This window comes from Chroicocephalus ridibundus, chromosome 8, assembly GCF_963924245.1.
Source record: "Chroicocephalus ridibundus chromosome 8, bChrRid1.1, whole genome shotgun sequence".
Taxonomy (NCBI): domain Eukaryota; kingdom Metazoa; phylum Chordata; class Aves; order Charadriiformes; family Laridae; genus Chroicocephalus; species Chroicocephalus ridibundus.
Genome location: NC_086291.1, coordinates 51,029,272 through 51,050,714, shown reverse-complemented (window position 1 = coordinate 51,050,714; position 21,443 = coordinate 51,029,272). Strand labels below are relative to the sequence as shown.

At 53.5% G+C, this 21,443-nt stretch overlaps 3 protein-coding genes across 13 annotated transcripts; 1 reads left to right on the top strand and 2 right to left on the bottom strand.

Annotated features, from left to right (window-relative positions):
• Positions 1–154: 154 nt before the first annotated feature.
• Positions 155–5,947, bottom strand: HAGHL (hydroxyacylglutathione hydrolase like). Of its 2 annotated transcripts, none has more exons than XM_063343197.1 (8): positions 5,574–5,947; positions 4,430–4,494; positions 4,250–4,343; positions 3,639–3,747; positions 3,349–3,452; positions 3,064–3,165; positions 2,899–2,978; positions 155–2,534 (listed from the first exon to the last, which is right to left on the bottom strand). In XM_063343197.1, exons 1-8 carry the CDS (start codon positions 5,676–5,678, stop codon positions 2,369–2,371), a joined length of 825 nt encoding a protein of 274 aa, XP_063199267.1. In that variant the 5' UTR covers positions 5,679–5,947; the 3' UTR covers positions 155–2,368. The 2 variants fall into 2 exon arrangements, with proteins under 2 accessions (XP_063199267.1, XP_063199266.1); XM_063343196.1 differs by having other exon boundaries at positions 160–2,534; positions 4,226–4,343.
• A 998-nt stretch (positions 5,948–6,945) lies between these two features.
• On the bottom strand, positions 6,946–18,624 carry HAGH (hydroxyacylglutathione hydrolase). Of its 10 annotated transcripts, none has more exons than XM_063342971.1 (12): positions 18,494–18,575; positions 17,925–17,966; positions 16,138–16,168; positions 14,907–14,988; positions 14,435–14,616; positions 13,903–13,967; positions 12,918–13,035; positions 11,730–11,838; positions 10,686–10,789; positions 10,110–10,211; positions 9,552–9,631; positions 6,946–9,021 (listed from the first exon to the last, which is right to left on the bottom strand). In XM_063342971.1, exons 5-12 carry the CDS (start codon positions 14,537–14,539, stop codon positions 8,922–8,924), a joined length of 783 nt encoding a protein of 260 aa, XP_063199041.1. In that variant the 5' UTR covers positions 14,540–14,616; positions 14,907–14,988; positions 16,138–16,168; positions 17,925–17,966; positions 18,494–18,575; the 3' UTR covers positions 6,946–8,921. The 10 variants fall into 10 exon arrangements, with proteins under 10 accessions (XP_063199041.1, XP_063199042.1, XP_063199040.1 ...); XM_063342972.1 differs by lacking the exon at positions 18,494–18,575 and adding an exon at positions 18,377–18,482; XM_063342970.1 differs by lacking the exon at positions 14,907–14,988.
• On the top strand, positions 18,490–20,257 carry FAHD1 (fumarylacetoacetate hydrolase domain containing 1). The gene has a single exon (XM_063342979.1). The coding sequence runs from the start codon at positions 18,832–18,834 to the stop codon at positions 19,501–19,503; it is 672 nt and encodes a 223-aa protein (XP_063199049.1). The 5' UTR covers positions 18,490–18,831; the 3' UTR covers positions 19,504–20,257.
• Positions 20,258–21,443: the final 1,186 nt, after the last annotated feature.

Here is a 21,443-nt window from a genome sequence, read left to right as displayed (position 1 = left end):
CTCTCCGCTCTTTCTTAAAAGTAAACCAACAGTGTAAAAGATGGGGTTTTTTTAATGGTTTTAATTAAAAGCTTTACATTTTTCAGGTGTTGCTGATCAATTAGTGAATTCACAGTGTTCATAAGGCAAGAATGTCCCAGTGCTTCCCCCTCCCCACCCTATTCATTTTACAAGCAAGTCGGTAGTTTCAGTGACTGCCCTGTTCCACGCATAGATGTGTAACGCGCGGCGTTACGCTAAACCACACCATTTTTATCTGCAGCAAGAGACACCACTGCTAATGCAAAGTCAAGTCCAGTGCGCTGAAGTGCTGAGACCATAAACGTCAGTGCGAGAGAAACACACTCTCTCTCTGTTGACAACATGCACATCAGGCCAGAAGTGCACAAATACATAAAGATAAATTAGCTGTAAATTAAATAACTAGGGAGAGGGAGGCGAACTCCTTGTCTCACCTCCAGTTACCAGGCTACCAACACGCACACCCCTAAAGCCGCCAAAGGGTGCTCTGCTCAGAGCAGGCTGAGACCTCCGCTCCTGCAGAGGCTCCCGGGTGTCTGCTCTTGCCGGGGTATCGCGAACAGCTTGGATTCCTCCCAGCCTTGGAGCTGCAGGCTCCTGCTGTCAACGTGAGCGGGCTCGCTGCTAGGTCGGGAACCCTCCCCGAACACACAGGGGAGCATCTCTGCTCCAAGGGTAAATAAAATTCCAGAGGAACACCCAGGTAACATCTATAAACTGCACCATTACATTTAAACTGAGTAACTTTGAGGCAAGAGCACTGAGGCAATTCACGCAGCAGGATTAATTCTTCCCCTCCCGTGTGGGGGGGGAGTAATTCTAAAACTATAACTTAAAAAAAAAGAAAGAAAAGAAAACCCTTAGTCTATTTCTAGCAATGAAAGAAACAGCCACAAACCAGGCTTCAGTGGTAATGGGTGCAGTTCACAGTCCACACATGAAAGATCCCGAAGTCAACTCTATTCCAGTGTTAGGAGCTACAAAATTTATAATCAACGCTTTAAAATGCCAACACGCGGTAAAGAATCCCGAGCCCAGCCCCTCTGCTCTGCTGTGTTTTCAGCTGAACTACGCAGAACTGGGGGTAAACTCAGCAACACCGAGACAGTCGCACACATTGAGGTAAAGAAGAAACCAGAGACGGGCGATTGTCCCCCCCGGAGCAACCTGCCCGAGCCCAGCCCCTTCGGAGGGATTTTCACAGCTATTTACAGAGCTACCATCGAGCCCTATGTTTTCCAAAAAAAAAAAAAAAAAAACACCAAAAAAAACTACTTTACTGGTTTGCAATGCACCTCCCCACCACCTGCCAATAAAAGCTCTGCACATTTCTCAGACTTCAAAAAAATAAAACAGTACTGATTTCACACAAACTAAAGGCTGAAGAGACCCAGCTGTTCCAAAGAAAAGGCAACAGAAAAGGAAGTTTCATCCAAGTTTTTCGGTTTTCTATCTTGGGAGAAAAATAAACAAACCAGCAGCAGCAGCAATGGATGCCTAGTAGCGCGTTGTTGTTCGCAGCCTAAAAACTGTCACACCTTGAAAAGTCATTTACAAAGCCGGGGGTTAGAGCACGTGTCCCCCCCAGGCCTGAACGCCACCTGAAGGTACTCTGTGCGGTGTCAGTGGTTTGGGTGGCTCCCATCAGTCAGCGATTGCATTACAAATCCCCACGCAATTTTTCTATGTTGGCCTACTATAAAAATAGAGGGGGGGGCTGAAAAAGAGGAAAAAAATACCCAAACCCCACTGTAATGAGGGTTTCTGTTAGCTCAGGTCTGGAGTCAAGCAGGCACTGCTAAACAGCCGTGAAAAATGCCAAATTCCCTCCTGGCTTCCTCTTGTGCACCCAAGTCTCCGCTTCTCGTCCCGATGCAGCACCCAGGTGTGTCAGGGCTGCCGGCAGGAGACCCTCACAGCCCCCCCAGGGGTGCCGGCTGGTCCGTGGGGGACAGCACCGCGTCCCCTGAGCGTCCCCACCTTCTCCATACTCTGCCTCGGCTCCCTCCGGCAGGCAAAGGGCTGCACGACGGGCGGCAGCTCCCGCATCCGTCAACCCCAATGTCGGGGGGGGGAGGTCCTCCAAAACATGCCCTGACCCTCTGCCAGCAGCCCACGGGGTTTAACTGCCTGGCCGAGCTCAGCAAAGCTCCCATGGCCAGGGGAACCGGGCACGGCGCTGGAGGGAGCGAAGCAGAGCGGCCTCAGAACGAGCAGGTTAAAGACAGAAACCAGTTCCCAACTGCCGAGTCCTACAGGAGTAAGTCGGAGCCAGACGGACGCAGCCCCGGGAGGAAGCCCCCGCCGCGATGGGGATGCTGCGTTTCGGGAGCCACCACCACAGCGATCACTTCTTCTCGAGGAAGGGGCTGAAAAGTCCCCAGTCGAACGCGAGCATGGCCTGGGGATTGGGCCGCTCCTTGGGCTTCTTGAAGTTATCCTTCTCGGTGCGGAGCGTCCTCAGCACCTCCACCGGGTCCGTCTTCCCCGTGAACTTCTGCAAGGGCTCCTCCCTGCAAGGAGAGCGGCTCTGCTGTGACCACAGGGGACGGCATGGGGACACCCCTCCCCACCGGGACCCCAGCGCAGACCAGGACGGACAACGGGGGAGTCACATCCTCGTGCCAGGTGGCTGCTGGGGCACGTGGGGCTTGTCTGCGGGTGCCCCGTGCTGGGCAGTGCAGCACCTCATGTCCGGGCCCCCTCCCCTCCCCTGGGGCTTGGATCTCCCACCAGCCAGCGAAGCCATGGGAGAAGGGGTGCTGCTGGATGAAAAAGGGGAGCGGAGTTTGGGGGCAGGACCAACCAACCCCCCTCGGATTTGGGGTTGACCCACTGCGGGGCCCTTCGCACCCCCAAGGCACCGGCGCTGCTTACGTGACCCGCAGGAAGGGGTTGTAGAGGAACTCCTCCTGCAGCGTGGAGGGCACCGTGGGCAAGTCCTCATCATCCCGCTGCTGCCGAGGAACCAGAGACATCCAAAAACCTGCCGGCACTCGACACCTCCTCTGTCCCCACCCCGGCAGGGACACAGCCACTTACTTTAGCCCACGTGAGTTTGTTCTTCACTATTTCATTCTCCGGTTCCACTTTCAAGGCAAACTTGAGGTTTCGGACAGTGCATTCGTGGCCGCAGAACACCTTCTGCAATGCCAGCAGGAAACACTCAGCATCACACGTGTGCCCGGTGCCTGGTCCGACCCATCCTGGTCCCGCTGTAGCCCCAGTCCCATGGATGGGTGCTGCCTCCCAAGCGGTGCCAGCCTCGAGCCCCCTCTCAATTTTGGGGTCCCTCCCCAGGCTGGGGCTGAGACATGGGGCACTCACCGTCTCCTTCGGCAAAGCCCCCAGGATTTGGGTGAGGTTGATGTACATCTGCTCCGCCGTCCCCTCGAAGAACTTCCCGCAGCCTCCCACGAACAGAGTGTCACCTGTGGGGAAAAGGGTCTGGACACGGAGGGGACCCTGGCCCCGCTCCCAGGGACGGGGTGCCGGGTGGGAGCCCCCACGCGCTGGATTCGCCCTGTGAGCATCAAGCCCAGGGGGGGAGGCAGCGGGGAGGCAGCGTGCCCTGTGACCCCGGTACCCACGGGGTGCACGTCAGCAGGGTGGGATACCTGAGAAAAGAGCCGGAGCATCCGGGGAGCCGTCCTCCCACATGAAGTAGCACATGTGGCCCGAGGTGTGGCAGGGGGTGAAGAGGCACCTCACCCGGATGGCCCCGAACTGCGGGGAGAGAAGGTCAGGACCTTGCTGGGGTCCCCCGGCCCTGACGGGCAGCCAGGTTCCCCCAGACCTCCCCGTGCCCCACGGGGACCCCTGCCCAGGGCTCAGGAGGTCACAGACGAACCAGGGGAGGGCAGTTTGGGTGAGCCCCGGGTTACGCGCATCTTCTCCAATGGCATTTAGCAGCAGAGCTCCAGGAGAGGGTTGGGTCCCCCAGCGCAATCCCAAACGGGCTGGGAATGGGATGGGGTTTCTCATCCAGTCCAGAGCTCCATCCCACTCCGAATCCATGGTGCTGCATCTACAGCCGCCCCAGGGCACGGGGAGCCCAAGCACAGCCCCAGCCAGGCACCAACCCCATTAGCTCCCGGCACGGTGGGACCATGCCGTCACCCAGCACTGCACCAGCCACAGCCACCCCATGGGGCAGGACCCGTGCGTGGGGACCGAGCCCTAGGGCACTCGTACAGCCACGCACCGTCAGCTCCTGCTCGTGGGTCACCTTGTGAGTCAGGGCCCCGATCCGCTCATCGGCACCGTACACCCGCAGGCCGGGGCAGAGCCTCGCCAGCTCCTCGTTGCCCCTCGCGTGGTCCCTGCACCGGCAGAGGAGGGAATGGACACCCGGTCCCACATGGGGCACGGCTGCCCCCAGCCCCCTGCTCGTGCCAGCGGCACTTACCAGTGGTGGTGGGTGGTGAGGATGGCTCTGAGCACCACCTCCTCCTTCCTGACGATTTCCAGCAACTGAAACAGACCCAGAGCAGAAGAAGTGAGCACACAGAGAAGTGGTGACACACACTCCACGACCGCTACAGCCGCACAGCACAGCCCTGAACGGCCGGCGCCCGCCGTGCCCGTGCCAGCACAGGATCTGTCCCGTACGGCACCGCGCTGCAGGCGAGAGGCCCAGCGGACCAGGGCAGAGAAAACAGTCAGAAACAACCACTGAGCGATGAGAGGATGAGAGCAGGATGAAGGCTCGGCTCCCTGCAGCCGACCCCGTCGCACAGAGCGGAGCAGGCAGACGGGAACACGCTGCTCCCACGGGGACGGCGGCATTTTATGGCCGGTGCTTTCGCAGCGTAAGCATGGAGGTGCAGCACGGGCCGTGCACGGGGTCACCGCCGCAGCAGGGAGACGGTGGCCGTGCCACCCGTCCCAGCTACAGCGAGGGGCCGTGCAGGGCTGCCAACCCCATGGCTCAGCTTCCAGGAGGCTTTTGATGTCAACTTCAAATTCATCGCTACTAACAAAGCCCCTGGCAGCTCCTGATTACGTTCTTCAAAGAGGAAGGAAACGTCCGTGTCAACAACAAACGCTTAAAAACCGCGACAGCCTTTCTGCGATGTGCCGCAGCTCAGGGTGGCACAAGGGGGGTCCCAGGCAGGGGGACCATGGGCGTCACGCCGGCGAGGGATGATCCCGGCGCTGCCTTCCCTCCCTGCCTGCAGCAGCACGGCCGCAGGCTGGCTCCTGGAAAAAAGGACTTTCCAGCCTATTTCAGGTTATTCTCACTTGCTTTGGGGTCTGCACGGCTTCCAGCTCGGGAGGGCTGGGAGGTAACGGTTAGGGCAACGTGGAAATCCCCCCACAGCCCAGGGGTCTAGCACACACATCCACGCTCCGTGGGGGCTGAACAGGGGCCGCCCCCACCAGTGGGATGCTCCACGCACAGACGGATGCACCCGCTGCACGCAAAGACCCCACAATGGCAACCCCGCGCGGGGCCACCACCGCGGTCACGTCCCCCAGGTGGGACCCCACAGCCCACCCAGGACATGGCGAGGCTGCGGCCGCTCCGGGGGTGGCAAAACGCCTCTCACCCTTTTGGGGACGGCGGCGTCCACCGCGATGGCATCCCGGGTGCTCTCCTCGATGACCAGGTACATGTAGTTGTCCTCCAGGACAGAAATCACCTTCACCTTCATGGTCCCTCACCAGCGCCGGCCGCGGGACACGGCGCGGGGCGGGGGGGGGGCGGGACCCGGCCCCACGCAGCAAAACACGGGGGTGGCCCCAGCTCCACGGAGCAAAACGTGGGGGTGGGGAGCGGCCCCGGCCCCGCGCAGCCGCGGGGGTAGGACCCGCGGGGGTGCGCGGTGTCCCCTGCCAGCCCCGCCGCGACCCTCGGCGGAGCCCACGCGTGACGCGGCCGCTACCTGCGGGCTCGGCCGCCCGCAGCCCCGGCGCGGCCCCTCCCCGCAGCGGGCGGACGCGTCCCGCCCCCGCCGGTGCGGTGCGGGGCGGGTCACGCTGCGTGGGGCGGGCTGAGAGCCCGCACGGCCCCGCTGCCGTGCCCGGGGGCTTCCCTTATCCCCAGCGCCAAGGCGGCTGCCGCTGGAACCCCCGCCTCGGTGGGGGGCAGAGGGATGAAGCAGCCCCTCGGTATCTCACCGTGGACCCCCGCGTCCACACGCCCACTCGCGGGGCCCCGCGGCTCATCCTTGCGAGGCTGAAGGCACGGGGGAGCCCGGCGAGGAGGAAGGCTGGGGCACACGGTGTTTGTGTCCCCGTCCCCCCACCACCGGACCCCAAAACTGCAGCCTGGCCCCCAGCCTTGGCGGAGTCCAGCCAGGCATCACTGCAGCAAGTGAGGGCCCGGCCTGCGAAAACAGCCGCTTCTCCCACCACCAGCGTGGTAACGTGAGAGGGATGAGGGTCTCCCATCCCTGGGAGGGATGGGGGGTGCCGGCTCCCACCAGGGGTTGGAAACACCAGAGACACAAGATGGTTTGGACGAGACCTGGACACTGGCACTGCTGTTTAGGAGGGAGCTCCCGGGAGGGTCTCGCATGACCATGCCAGAGCTCCAGGCATGGCCTCTGAACAACTCCGAAACACCAAAAACGCTGGGCAAGCAGGATCAGAGCCATGCCCCGGCTCCCGTCCCAGCCCGACATGAGCCCCAGTTCAGGGTCAACCGTGGTCCCCCAAACGCCACTTGTGAAGGAGGGAACGGCGCTTGCAAGCAAGAAACAAGCGCTGAACATACTCCCTTCTTTCGAAGGGAAAATACAGTTGTAACAAGACCTTGAATAAAGCCCCAGAGGGTCCCAAAATGCCACCCACCCCCCCCCAGGATTAAGCATAAAGTCACTTTCAGTTGGTTGACTTCAATTACCAGTAACAAAAAAAAAAAAATAATAATTGTCCGATAAAGAAACCTCCCCTTCTTGCAGAGCACCCCACCGCTGCTCGGTTTACAGCTGTTATTATTTATTTGCTCATTTGTCAAACAGCCATCAGTACAGTCATGCTCCGTTGTAGCAGCACAGCATTCAAGTTAAGGAGGCAGTAAAGTTTCAGGTACCACTTTTCTTTCTGAACTACATAAAATTTACTTTTTTAAAGCAAATAAAGAAACGGTGCTACACCAAATCCCGCTCATACACTGCCATTGAGCGCATTCGTTAGAACAACAGACCCAAGTTACACCGGTGACACCCAGGTGGTTACGGACTCCATCGTGGCATTACTTACCAACATGCACTGGGGAGAGAGGGAGAAACTGGAACCAAAATTATTTTAATCTTTTGCTAGTTTCAGCCGCAAAGCATTTCTTTGAAAATGTCTTGTACTTGAGCAGATCTGCAGTATGCAGCCGAGACCAAGAAACAAGGAAGAAAATATGATTAGAAGGAAGATGCGTAAGAAACACAGATGCCGAGCCCACAAGGCTGGGTCCTACCACCCTTCACTCTCATCCCTCTTCTTTAAAGACACTGAGACGGAGGATGGGAAGTGCAGGAAGGGGGTGACCAACTCACTGAAAATCTGGATTTATTTTCCCCCAAAGTTTATCCCATTCATGCACGTCGACACACTATTCTCTGTGAGAAAAACAGCCCGAGGGGAAGCTCCCTCCCTGCAGTTTTCAAGCCGGCTGCAGACTGGGGTCATACAGCACAATTCTGAGAACAGAGATGGCTTTTAAGCCCCATGGACTAACCAAGAAAAAGAAACACTCCAGGCTAATGTGGTTTCTCAGGGGGTCTGAGATCTGAGCCCTGTTTAATCTGGCAATATGCGGACACCCTCATCATTTAGAACATCACTGCTGCGGCCTTTCCAGCAGAGAGGCTGGCCCAGGCAGTGGCTGCAGGGTGGGAGATCAGGCCCAGCAGCATCTGCTGTAAGCCAGGCCCCTAAGCTGGAGTCGCCCAGGCTCACGGGCCCAGCGCGGCTGCTGCCAGCGCTCCCCACAACAGCTGCTCTCTCGCTGGGGAACAGCGCCCAGCTAAGAAATGCTCGTTTGCCACATTACTCACGGCAAGGTACAAAGCAGCTGCTCTGGCTATCGGCAGCAAGGCGTCTGTTGGAGGAGTCTCATCGCTGCTCAGCTGTTAGACACACAGTTAGTCACTAGGTAAGTGGTTTCTTCTCAGGGTTTTGAACGAGCCAACAAATCCCTTCTTCATTTGTGTGGTACTAATACAAGTAACACAGATCACACTTAAGAGCAGTAAGCAGCTACATGCAAACAGGCTTAAGAGTGAAAGGGTAGGTATAAGCAACAGTGCAAACTCTAAGCCAGCACGCTGCTGGGAAAAGTTACTGCAGTCCACGAGAAGGAATGTCAGAGAGAAGAGGAAAGCTGGAGAGTCCACGTGTGCCATTCCCCAGTACCCTGCGTATGTCACAAACTAAGCCCGGAACTGGCAGTGGCAGAGGAGGTCTGTCACGGAGAACCAGTTTCAGTGGAGCCAGAAGCAACAGACTCAAAGGTTTAAGCAGCAGCAGTTCAGATTTTCAGCCGGCAATGTAGTCACTGCATTTTGTCTCTGTTTTAAATGAAGACATCTTGGGCCCTAGTCCCAGTGTCTGCATTTGCATCTGGCTCCAACAAAAATAACAGGAGTTCTTTCCTAGACCTCAAGGTTTGACCCTTCCCCACCCCAGACTCTGAGCCACGTACCAACACTTGTAAAATGATCTGCATGTGACACATGTGACAGTTTGAGAGCCAGCAACAGAAGGATAAATATTCTTCATCGTAATATAAATATGCTGTAGAAGATCTCAACAAGGGCAAAGTGCTTTTTTTTCTTAATTAAAACAAAATAAAAACCTAAATATGACTTTCTCAACCACAACAGAAGGTTCAACTCCTAAAACATCTGAATAATCTAAATTACACTTAAACTGACATTAAAGTGATCCAGGCAGAGTGCTCAGTCCTTTGGGACTCGGAAGTTATCCTTCTCTTTTCTGATGGCCCCCATTGTTCGGACGGGGTCGGTCTCCCCAGCGTGCTGCTGAACCGTCTTCTCCCTGCCAGGAGGGAATACCAGGGACAGTAAATGCAGAGACTGCAAGATAAAATCTCATCTATGAAGTCACTACTATCACGTTTCTCCTGCATGAAGGGAAAACGTTGCACTTAGAGATCACAGACTCAGGGCTTTGGCACAGGCTTATCAGCTCCCCTGGTTTAAACGCTCATTGGCAAGAGGAAATTGCAAACACTCTTATGCCTTGAACAGCATCTTTTGCTGTGAGTGTCTGCCAAACTCCGCTTGATGAAGGAACGTAATTACACAATGAAGCTTGTTCTGTCTCTTGAGTCAGGGTTTTCAGCACTGGCAGAGACGCTCACCACAACCCTTCAAATTTCACTGTAGCAAGCTGCTGCCAGGACAGCGAGTATATTTTAAGGAGGGTCTTGAGGGCATCAGAACAGGAATATGTGAGCCAGGAGAGCAAATCCCACTTATGGCTCTTTCTTTAGAGACCTCCTCCTTCCCACATCCCCCCCCCTCCAAACACAAGGACCATTCCCACACCCACATCTATCTCCATACCTCACTCGCATGAAGGGGTTGTACGTAAACTCTTCCGCAATGGTGGAGGGTATGGTTGGCTCACCGCTGTCATACTTTGCCTGTAATAAGGGAGAGATTTCTGCTTAATGAAGAATGTTTTGGTGAACAAGAAACATCCTGTATATTAACCGTGCGGGGTTAGAGCTGCGCCTGCCTGCCTGAGCTCCTCCTCACGCCAAGCCCTTCCCAGGGCCATGCAAACAGCCAGACAGACAAGCACTGAGGTACACACAGAGAAAGCTGGGACAGTGCTGACCCTCCCAGACAGACATGGACGTCAGCCTGTAATTATACCAAGAAGTTTCCAGGGAGGGTCACATCTCCACCAGCCAGTAAACTGTCTTCTCTGGGCCACACACAAACCCTATTCCCGAACACATCACTCCCCTGGACGAACAACATACTGCAGCTCCTGGATCTTAACTCCCTTCCCTCGGCCTCTCTTTCTCCCCAACGTGGCCTCCTCTCCTCTAACTCCTCAGAGAGGCTCTGCCTCCATGAAAGTATCAAGCCTAGGGAAAGGATGAACCTGCTTACCTTGGCCCAGGCAAGCTTTTCCTGGATATTGACATTATTGGGTTCAACATGTCGAGCAAACTTGAGGTTGTTGATCGTGTATTCGTGACCGCAGTAAACTCTCTAGGAAAAGAAATGGAAGAGTGATACCAGGTAACTCTGACGGTAGAAAGGTGGAGTGCCAGGTACCATCATCAATGTTACGGTACAGCAGGAACAACAGAGTCAACCCTCCAGGACGCACGACACTCTCCACCGGAGACACGCACAGGAGAAGTGCCAGGAGTTTTCAGACAGTACTATCTGCCAATCTAACGGCAAGCCTGATGAAAGAGCCCAGGCAGCCCAGCTCGCCAGCCTTTGTTTTAATAAGCAGACCCTACTCTTTCCCCACAAAGCACAAACATTTTTGGGGTAGGCATTTCCTTCCCAGAGGACTCCAGCTATTCAGCATCAAAGACAATTCCTGATGCAATCATTCATTCCTTCAACACCATGAGAAATTCTCTCTTTGAACAGTATTATTAGGAAGACAGTTTTCTTTGATGTCTATACCAGTTTCTGGTTGGTTAAATTAACAAAAGGAGAGGGCCATACCGTTTGGGGGTCCAAGCTGCCCAAAATCTCAATCAGCGCTCTGTACATTTCCTCTGGCGTTCCCTCGAAGAATTTCCCACAACCAGCCACAAACAGCGTGTCCCCTGTAAGGGAGGTGTGACACGGCATCAGGACCTGAAAGACTCCTCACACCAAAGCATCAGCACACGGTCCCCGAGGGCTCAGTCCTGCCATTGCTGTCCTTGCTGCAGCTCACCCAAAGGCACAGGGAGAGCCAGGCTGTACTTGCTGCCCCACATGGGCTCAGTGATACATAAACCCACACAGCAAACGCAACTTCTAATGCGGGAAACCCCACAGCCTTGCCAGGCAAACCATGCCAGCACTTCCCTGTCTGTGGGTAGTCTGCTGTCCCCTCTTTTCCTCTCTAGAGTGGACAAGGAACACTTATTCTCTTTGCTATGAAGCTGAACAAAGATGAGTCGCCTCTGCATTTTCTACCCAGTGCTCCCTAAAAATCTTGCTTAAGCCATTACTTCTTCCATGCAGCAGCTTGTGCAAGCTCTAGAGAATGCCCGTTGGGAGAGGGATGACGTGGCAGCCTGGGGAGACTGTGCACAGTCTCAGGGAAGGGGGAACCCTACTCTCCAAAACAGGATCCAGAAGCTGGCTACCAGAGACAGAGCCCTCTCCTACTCCCCGATTTTCTCTTCTCTCAGTTTTGTTACAGACATGAGTACGGATATATGGAAAAGCAACAGGTTTTGGAATCAGCCACAGTTTGGCCTGAGACAGTAAACCAACAGCTCTTGTTTCAAGGAAGAAAATGCTACGTGTAGGACTCATCCAGGGCTCGCTCTTGATGTTGCTTGCAGGGTGTCCAGCAATGGTTTACAAACCCAGAGGGGTTTCACCAGTTCCACCTATAACTACTACTTGGTAAGGGGGCAAGATGTGGATGCTAACCAGCTGCACTGGCAGTAAGGAATGGATGCACATCCAGAGTCAGGAGCACACAGGCAGAGGGGTAGCTTATTTCTTTGCAACACAGACTGCCGGCAAGGTAACCTCCCAACTCCTCACCTGTAAAAACAGCAGGTGGCTCGGAGCTATTTGGCTTAGTCACATAATAACAGATGTGTCCAGAAGTGTGACACGGCGTACAGAGGCATTTCACATTAAGAGATCCCACCTGAGAAGAAGGCAGAAGACTAGAGCTTAAGCTACTGTTTGCTAGCATTTGTACGGTTAGAAAAGAATTGCAGCTATTACATTGGTCTAGTAGTCCTACAGACAAATTCTCACATAGCCGGGCAGTAAACATCAGCTCTGCTCCTGGGAGAGTCCAGCAAGAGAGTTTTATGGCAGGAACTTGGAAAGGAGCTGTTTCCTCCTAGCAGGTGTTGCGACAAAGAGAAATGCCAGATTCTTTCATTTACATGCAGAGTGACTCGGCGTCTGGTTGGCAGCAAGAGCAAACAGATCCAGAGCAACACAAAATCCTAAACAAAGTTAATCAAGTGTAAAAAGCTCCAAACAAAAATGAAGCTGAAAGGGAAGAAGCGGATGACACTTACAAAAAGGGAAGGATTAAACACATTTATGAGGCCAAGCGGATGTTTCCCCCACAGCCCTAATTTGCACACCTTCCCATGTATTTCTGTACTCCCTTCTTTACTGCTGCCCCCCAAAAGTGCACCTCAAGACGAGCAACGACATTCATGCCAGCCTGCACATTTCACAGCAGTTTATGTCATCTGCCAGCTCGTCTGTAAACAAACAGGTAGGTTCCAATAAGTTTTGCTGCATCAGCTCTGGAAAAGCAATGCAGGCAGCTAGCACTGCTGGCCCAGTTCCTCTTCACCCTGTATTCCAGCCTTCGTTCAGAGGGCCACTTGAGTTTGTTCAGTGCTAACGAGGCTCTAAGCAGAGCACAAGCCCTGTCCTTTTTTCTGACCACCCCAGTTAAGGTGGCTGTCAAGGAGCACATGGACACCCAGCGTGCCCCAGGCAATGCAGGTGTCTGAGCCATGCCAATGTTCTCATCAATGAAGTATCACCGGTCAAAACGAGACAGAGGAGATATGGTTCACAGGGCTGGAAAAGGGCAAAAGGTGTACTTAAAACTATCAACTACATCCAAGAGATGTTAAAAGGTAAAAGAGCTGTGACCACAGTATTAACTCAAGTGGGACCACACTGGTCGAGCTCTACAGCTGTGACACAAACAGGAGATGCCCCCAGCCAAATCCTGCAGCTCACTCCCTTTACCTTGAGTGATGTCAGGTGAGACACTTTCTGTGTCAGTGCTCCGACTCTGCTGTCTCCCCCGTATACACGCAACCCCGTCTCCATCTTTACAAGCTTCTCATTTCCTCCAGCATGGTCCCTGAAAGGTCACAGAAATGGATTTGGGTAGGGATGAAATTTATCATAACTCATATTGCAATGGTGACCTCCAGGTCATCATTTCTGATCAACTATTCTCCCAGTATCTAACACTGTCCTCATATCAAAGGACATGCCACATCAACATGCGTGGATATTTCTCCAGTAACCAGGGCGGTGAGAGAGGGGAACAACCCCTTGCAAGTCCATACCTAGTTGGGAAACACCAGCCTTAGGGGCTCACAGTCAACTCTCCAGTAACTAGGACAGGAAGAGACTGGGACAACTGGGATATGTGTAATTCAGTGTCCCACAAGACACAGTGGAGCAGGCACACAGATATCCACAGAGCTCAGCATTTGCTTGCAGCGCTGGTCCTGCCAGATCAGGGCTGGCTCTCCAACCACAGAGGTGGCTCCACCATGACCCATGGGAGAGGTTACTCAGGTTCAGTACTGCACAGTTGCAAAACATTCATTGTTAGGTCCCTGGCAGAGTTAATCTGCAACACAGGTAATCCTCCCACAAGTGCTGACTGTGAGCAATATGCCTTACAGATACGTCCCAGCACCACAGTGCGAGTGTGCTCCCTCCCACACTCCACAGCTACCTTCACACACATTTATTTCACCCTCCACCTAGAATTCATCAGCGCTTTAAAGGTTAAGGGCACCGACACACAGAGCTTGCAGTCTAGGCAATGCATCCGTTTACAGCAAGCCCAAGGGAACACTTCCTGAGCTCTGATCCTTCTCCTCACACCTAAGCTCCTGCTTAGAGAAGACCAATTTGATCCAGAAAAGCAACAATTCTTGGCTGCTTGTGTTTAAGCAGAGGGAAGAGGAATCCCACTACAGCAGATAGTTACCAGTGATGATGTGTGGTCAGGACAGTCGTCAGCTTCACGCCGTGCTTTTTGACTGCATCCAAAACCTGCAGGCACAGGGCACAGCAAGAGCATTACAACTCACATGAAATGACTTAGTAACACCTGGCATAACCTGGACACAACTGCTCTAAGGTTTGAGAGTGACACACCAACAACTCCACAGAGCTCACCCCTCTCTGAGCTGTAGTTACAGATCAGGACGTGAGGTCTCTGATCCAGTTAGCCACAACTAAGCCCTCAGTCCCATTTCCTCTTTTCTACCCTACATCAAAAGAAGGGCAAAAAACAAAGTCAGGTCAATAACCCTTGAAGTCAGGGACAAGTTGACTGAGCCCAGAAGCAGACTGCCTGTGAAGCCCTGTCCGTACTTATGCATGGCCAGTATTTCCTGCCTTTCCCCCATGCCTGAGTCAGCATGTGACTAATTCTGTCGTGGATGTGGCAACCTGGAAGGATCTCCCAGACCGGCAGCAGTGAGCACCCTGCTCACAGGAGCAGCAGACAGCATTACCTTCTGGGGCTGCACAGGATCAACTATTGCAGCCTCCTTCGTTTCCTCATCTATGAGGAGGTACATGTAGTTGTCTGTGAGGGCTGGAAGTAATTCCACCTTCATGTCGGCTTGTGTGAACGTCTTAGACTTCCTCCGCTCGTGTTCTGTGTGCAGGAAGACAGCTCGCAGCTGTGCTGGACCTGGGGACGCCAGAACAGTCAAACCGCAGGTTAGCCCAGGGAGGGGAACAAGTGGGACGGAGCACAGCAGGTCCCCCAGCCCACAGCCCCAGAGAAGGAAGGGTATGGACAGCCCAACCTGCCTCCTTCAGAGGAAGAGGAGAGAGGCCACCACAGCACAAAGTCTTAGTGCCTGGCTGTGTCACCTTGTGTCCCACAGCACAGGAGGCTCTTGGTGCCCTACAGCTGCACCAAAGAGGGACGAGACACTTTGCTCTCAGAGATGTGCTCGTGCAGGGAAAGCGCTGTACCTCAACTGGAGAGAAGATTTCCAGGGGCAGGAAAGAAGAGCGGAGAGGAAACAGCTGGACAAAGGTCAGTCTGGCACAGTGACTTTGCAAAAAAAGTACAAAAGGCCATGTTACAGCCAAAAGACAAAAAAGCAGGGATTAAAAAAAATAAAAAAGGAAAAACACAGAAATACACACACTGCTACAACAGAAATATCTGGCTCATTACTTGGGGAAATCACATCCTGCATGGAGAGAGGACAGGCTCTTTGCGTGGAAGGCAAGGCTCCCAGGCTGGCCAGGTACCAGGCACACACTGTGTGCGGGTTTCTTGCTCATGGGCTACCTTGATGCAACAGTAGTGCTTCTCTGTTTGCTTTCGGTTAAATGTTTAATCAGATTCAAGAAGTAAATCTAATTCCAGATGCAAATAATCTGAGCTCCAGTGTTCAACTCACAGATATGCAGTTCTTAAAGAAACAACCAAGCCCTAAGAGGGTCTGCCATAAAAAAAAAACCCAAGCAAACAAAACAAAACAAAAACCACAAAGAGGACAAAGTCTTCCATTGCTGGGGCCCTGCAACACGGGGCTGGGTCCATACACATGCAGGGAAAGAGGCATCAATCTCTGCAAGTCAGAAATCAGTTGTCCTCACGCTCAAGGCCCCCGCACACCACTGAAGGTGACTGAGTTGGTCTGAACTGTGCTGGCTCAGTCCCTGTTTCATTTTGCACCACAGACTCTCTCCCTGAGGCTCCCAACGCTCAGTGCTTGGTCACCTTCATCAGTGCCAAAGGGAGGGGTCACCAGGTTCCTAATCAACCTGCCCCACTCTCCCAAAACAGGTCAGTCCTGCCCACCCCTGATAAGAGCCTGCTTTGGAGATAAGAGGCCCCACAGACTGGCTGCAGCCAACAGGAACAGCCCCCCTGCAGCTCCACAGACCAACCGGACCAAGAAGGCTGCGAAACCGAGACCCAGGTTCTGACCGGGGCACGCAGACAGCTGCTGCAAACCCAGCGCCAGGGCAGCGGGAGCTCTAAGGCCCCTCTGCTACAACTGTCCTGCCCAGAACTTTTTCTTCTCCTACTTCCACCATCTCATTTGCTTAAGACAGAAGGGAGATAAGGAGGGGAGATGGTAGTAAAATTAAACACAGTGCTGCAAAGAAAACCCCAAGGCACGACAGTGTAGGCATGCACTGGGTATTTGGTGGTAAGGGCACACAGTATTGAGAAAAGCATCCGTACCTGCTGAGCGTTCCTCTGGAACAGAAGAATCCTTTCAAAAAAAGAACAAAACAAAACAAAAACCCCTTACTATTCCTTGATAGGAAAAAATAAATAAAAATCAATTACTCTCTAACTGCTCCCTAACATGAAGCACTTTTTCAATGCTATCAGTCACAAGAGCTATATATGCTGCATGTTTGTTAGCATGCTAGACACTAACTAGAAAAAAAAAAAAAACAAAAACAAACAAAAGAGAACACAACCTTAACTTCAAGTTAAAGGAATTATTTACATACTTAAAATGTTTTCTTCCTATGAACCATTTCTAACCTTGGCCATGATCCCAAAGCCTCTTTGCATGTTTAATTCACAATTCTTGCAAAACAACAAACAAGCTACACCGCAGAAGGAAACGTTTTCTAAAATGTAATTTAAACAAAGGAATGCGAAAACATCCACAAAATATGAAACTAATACTGAATTCCCATCTGCAACTAAGCGGCACCTTTCCAGCCTGCCTGCTCGGCGAGCAGACCGGCAGCGCTCCCACGCACGCCCGGCACTGCTCCTACGAGAAGGGTGTTCTCAGACCCAATTCTGCTCACGGGAGCTCCCCAAGCGATACAGAACCTCTGCCCTGGCGCAGGACTAACGCAGATTGTTTCAGGATCACTGTAACACACGCAGGTCTGCTCCAAAATGCCCAGTGACTTCATTTTCACTCAGTTTTGTAATGCATCCCTCCTGACTTCATGCCTGAAGCAGAGAGGACTGGCGAGGGCAGAACACCAGCAGCTTTTGAATCACACGCTTCAGCTTTCTGGGACAGTTTATTAGTGCAGGTTGAGTCGTCAAAAGGAAAGGGTTTGCAGATGGGAAGTGTTATCACATAAATGCATACATGCTAGAGACTGAAGGCAAGCGGGCAGTAGCACAGTGTAAAAAGTAGGTTCCCTCAGAAAAGGGGTGCTTCATACATTTTCTCTTTAGCATTTTATTTTACTCTTTTTCTTACAGAAGAGTGTCAAATTCCTACTTCAAACATGGCTGTCACTCAAAAATGACTGTACACACATACCCAGATGAACATCGCTGCCTTGACTCAGAAGAAGAAACACTACATTCACTCTTTACATACTCTGCACGCAGATATTTTTTGGATACCCAGAGAGTTTGTGGCTCCACACAATACCAAGCCAGCTGGTCCACAAATCCAGGGCAACTCCCACTCCCGCTTGACTTGCCCACCTGGCACACGCTGCTGGCGGCACAGCCATGTGCAGCCAGTGTGGACAGGACACACACCCACCTACTGGTGTAGCAAAGCCTGTATGGAAGGTGCAGCACCCACCCTGCCACCTGGGGAACTCGGGAGCTGGTAGTAACTCGGTTTGACATACTTGTTCCCATCAGGGTTTCCAAGTCTGGCAGTTAACTCCAACGGACCCTTGGTTGTTAAAGCCAGGTCTTAAAATTGCAGTGATGCAAAAGGCCTCTAATAAGACTTCCCAGAGATGCTGTGAAGCTAAAGCCCAAGCTGTCGTCTAAGGAGATACTTTCAGAATTTAGGCCCTAAATTTAAATGCAGAGCTTACGCAGTTTTGGTTTTGTTTTTTGTTTACATTGCAAATACAGTCTACCACCCCTCAAATCCAGTTTAAATGCTAGCCCCTGTCCCCCAAGCCCCGCTTGCAGAGCAATAACCAGCGCTTTGGCAGCCCAGAAACTCCCCAGGAGCCTCCCAGATGGGTTATCGATGTGAAAAGCCACCGACAGAGCCAGGCTCCAGCTGAGCAGATACTGACCTACTTGGGGCTGTGAGTCAGCTTAAAAACCTCGGCGCACCCCTGAGCCGGGAAACGAAAAGAGAAAAACCACCATCAAACTTCCAAGCTGCCAGACGGGCTGAACCCCGCCGCCACCCCCAGGGTCGGCCACCCACGGCCGGGTGCCCGCAGCCGCCCGGCTCCCTGCGGGGGCACAGCACCCCCCTCCCAGCCCCGGGTCCCTGCTGCACAGGGGGCACCGCACGCCGCCCCCGGCCCGCTCCCAGCTGCAAGGAGGTCACTACGCAGACCCCAGCCCTGCTGCAAGGGGACATCCCCACCGCGCCCCACGCCGCGGCCCTGCTGCCCGGGGACGCGGCCCGGTCCCCCGCGGCCCGGCCCGGCGGCAGAGGAGGGCGCTGCCCGTCCCCGCAGCTCCTACCGGGGTGCAGCCCCGGCGCCGGGCGAGCCGCGCCGCCCGCTCCACGTACCGGCTCGGAGCAGGGCCCCAGCTCCCAGGACGGCCAGGGCGGTGCCGAGGCCCCGCCAGCCCCCGCCGAGCATGGTGCGGCGCGCCCCGCCCGGTGCCCAGGCCCGGCCCGGTTTACCTTTGCTCCCCGCCCTGCGGCCGGCCCCGGGGAGGCGGGCGGCGGCGGCCGGCAGGGCCCGGCCCCTGCCCCGGGCCCGGCCCGGCGTGCGGCGGGGGCGGTGCTGCGCCCGCCCGGCCCCCTCCTTCCCACCCCGCCGCTCTCGGCACGCCCGGGCCTAACGATTTGCGAACCCGGGTAAGGAGGCGGGGGGCAGGCGGCTGCGCCGGGCAATCCGCGGCGGGCAGGGAGCGGGAGGGAGGCAGGAAGGAGGGGCGGCGGCGGCAGCGCGGCTCCGGGCCCGGCAAGGACGCCCCAAGGGCGCCCGCGGTCCCCGGGGAAGGAGACCCGGCGCTGCCATGGCCTCCTCCAAGCCCTTGGCCCGCTTCTGGGAGTGGGGCAGGAACATCATCTGCGTGGGGCGCAACTACGCCGAGCACGCCAAGGAGATGGGGAGCGCGCTGCCCCGGGAGCCCCTCTTCTTCCTCAAGCCTTCCTCGGCCTACGTGCGCGAAGGCTCGCCCATCCTCCGGCCCTACTACTGCAACAACCTGCACCACGAAGTGGAGCTGGGGGTGGTGATCGGGAAGAGAGCCCAGGCCGTCTCCCAGGAGGCTGCCATGGAGCACGTGGCGGGCTACGCTCTCTGCTTGGACATGACGGCCAGGGACACCCAGGAGGAGTGCAAAAAGAAAGGTCTGCCCTGGACCTTGGCCAAGGGCTTTGGTTCGTCATGCCCGGTCAGTGACTTCGTGCCCAAGGAGAAGGTACCAGACCCTCACAAGCTCAAGATCTGGCTCAAGGTGAACGGAAAGCTGAGGCAGGAGGGGGAGACCTCCTCGATGATCTTCTCCATCCCTTACCTGATCAGCTACATCAGCGAAATATTCACCCTGGAAGAAGGGGACTTGATTCTGACAGGGTCTCCCGAAGGAGTTGGGTCTGTGCAGGCTAACGATGAGATAGAGGCTGGGATAAGCGACATCCTCTCCATGCGGTTTAAGGTGGCGCAGCAAACACGAGGATCCTAACCAGGAGCTGGGCTGGGACCCTGTCTGCATTGGAAGAGACTCTTTTGGGAACATCTGGTGAACAAAGAGACGCACAAGCTCTCCTGTTAAACACTTACCTGGCCCTAGTGTCTAATGGACTGTCATGCATCAAAGGCATGTAACCCATGAGCTCGAAAGGCATCTGACTAAAACAGCCCTGTTTCCATGGAGGCTTCAGCCTCCTGCGAGGCCATGAACCTGGAGTCCAAGCCAGCTTGGGGCAGATGGTTAATACCCAAACCGTACCTTGGAACTGTTGATGGAGACGGTGTGCTGGACAGCTGGGGAGGGGAGCTGGGCTGGCTGCCACTGTGTGTGCTCTTCTGTTCTGCTGATTCTTTGAGCTTTGCCAGTGTGTTGCCTTAAAATAAAAATTAAAAAACTAAACCATTAAAATGGTGATGTAGGAGATAAAGCTCACCCATGCTATGTAAAATCAAAGATGTGTGTGTAGCAGTAAATCAAGAATTACAGCTTCAGAAAGAATTTCTCTCCTTGGGGTGTTCTACAGTAGAAAGATGTTTGCTTTTTCGATTAGTTTCACGACTCCTCCGTGCGTTTTTCAAATGTACGACTTAAATGAGGATTGCTTTCCCTCCCACTCCAAGGGGCGTAATGCAGCAGGAAGTGTGCCAGATGCTTGGCAGATTTTTTTCCTAAACTGAGCTTTAAATATGCTTCTAAAAGTAAAATCATAAAAAAGATCAAGAATAAAGCAGCTCATTGGTAAAGATCACCAGTAAACTTGTCTTTACTTTTACTGATTTAAATATATTTTTAATAAAAATCTAACTGCAGCAATTGCCATTACTTACACAATGTACTGCAACAGTTGGAGGTTTTGACTATTTCCAGCTGTTAAAAAGCCGTGCTGTGTGACTTTTCCCGTTTCCAAACTCCAGCTGATCTAACACTCTCTACCACTTTGCATGACAGCAAGTTCTCTTTCAATTCAAGGGAGTGACAAAGTTGTAAAATATAATTTAAAAAACCCTCCCCCCCCAAACATCAAAACTTACTGTTTCAAAGGTTGCACAGAACTGTCTAATTTCTAACAAAAACAGATGGATTTTTTTTTTTTTTTACATACGTGCAAGCACCAAAGTTAAACGCTTCCATTTTTTGGAGCCAGATCTTAATAACCACTAGGAAAAGTTTTATTTTAAAAAGTGCATTTGGAGAGTCTTAGGGAGAAAATTACTGTAGCCCAAAGACAGGCACCTCTGTGAAAGAGCAGCATGGTCCAGGATACTGCAAATCGTATGGTAAAGAGAAAGCAGAACATGTTGCAGGAGGAAAACAGACATTTTTCTATCAACTTGCTTTTCCAGCTGCGTGCATCTGCAGCACACCACTGCGCACCCGTACACCACCTGCACTGGGTACCAGCCCTGCAAATATGCACACGTTTCGTTCCACTGTATTTTGACTTGACATAAACCACGTGTAAAAGTTCTTTGTATGATGAGGCCTAAATGCTGTGGACATAATTCAGATTTCACCTAGAGGAAGCCCAAAGAACTGAGGCCAACTGAAACAAGCATTCAGCCATTGCACCTGAACAGAACCAGCCCCTGGCTCGTAGAAGTCAAAATGCTCCTTGATTTAAGCCTGCCTGTCAGCGGGGAAGCTGTGATCTCAATTTGTTGCAACCCCACGAGCTGGGCCGGGCAGAGAAGTCAGGCCAACAGAGCCGGGCTGAGCAGGGAAGTTAGGGTGAGTAATTCTGAAAGAGGAAAGATTAAATTCACTTTCTGTCCTGTTTCCATTCCTTCGTGCCTGTCAAACATTACCATCTATGGCAACAGCAACAATGCATCATTTGTAGTTTGGTCTTCAGCACTGTGTGCTGATTGCTGAGCTAAGTTGTGATTAAACTTAATGGAAACATTCACTTCAACATTTTCCAGCCATAATAG

What these genes read in the sequence shown, in the direction of transcription:
- HAGHL (XM_063343196.1), bottom strand. Translation starts at nt 5,678, where the DNA reads ATGAAGGTGAAGGTGATTTCTGTCCTGGAGGACAACTACATGTACCTG. An exon ending in CTCACCACCCACCACCACTG is followed by an intron (nt 4,344 to 4,429) that starts GTAAGTGCCGCT and finishes CTGCCGGTGCAG; the next exon opens with GGACCACGCGAGGGGCAACG. An exon ending in CCCACGAGCAGGAGCTGACG is followed by an intron (nt 3,748 to 4,225) that starts GTGCGTGGCTGT and finishes CTCTCCCCGCAG; the next exon opens with TTCGGGGCCATCCGGGTGAG.
- HAGH (XM_063342968.1), bottom strand. Translation starts at nt 18,449, where the DNA reads ATGCTCGGCGGGGGCTGGCGGGGCCTCGGCACCGCCCTGGCCGTCCTG. An exon ending in TGGGGCCCTGCTCCGAGCCG is followed by an intron (nt 14,617 to 18,376) that starts GTACGTGGAGCG and finishes TGGCGTCCCCAG; the next exon opens with GTCCAGCACAGCTGCGAGCT. An exon ending in AAAAGCTTGCCTGGGCCAAG is followed by an intron (nt 9,632 to 10,109) that starts GTAAGCAGGTTC and finishes CCCTTATTACAG; the next exon opens with GCAAAGTATGACAGCGGTGA.
- FAHD1 (XM_063342979.1), top strand. Translation starts at nt 18,832, where the DNA reads ATGGCCTCCTCCAAGCCCTTGGCCCGCTTCTGGGAGTGGGGCAGGAAC.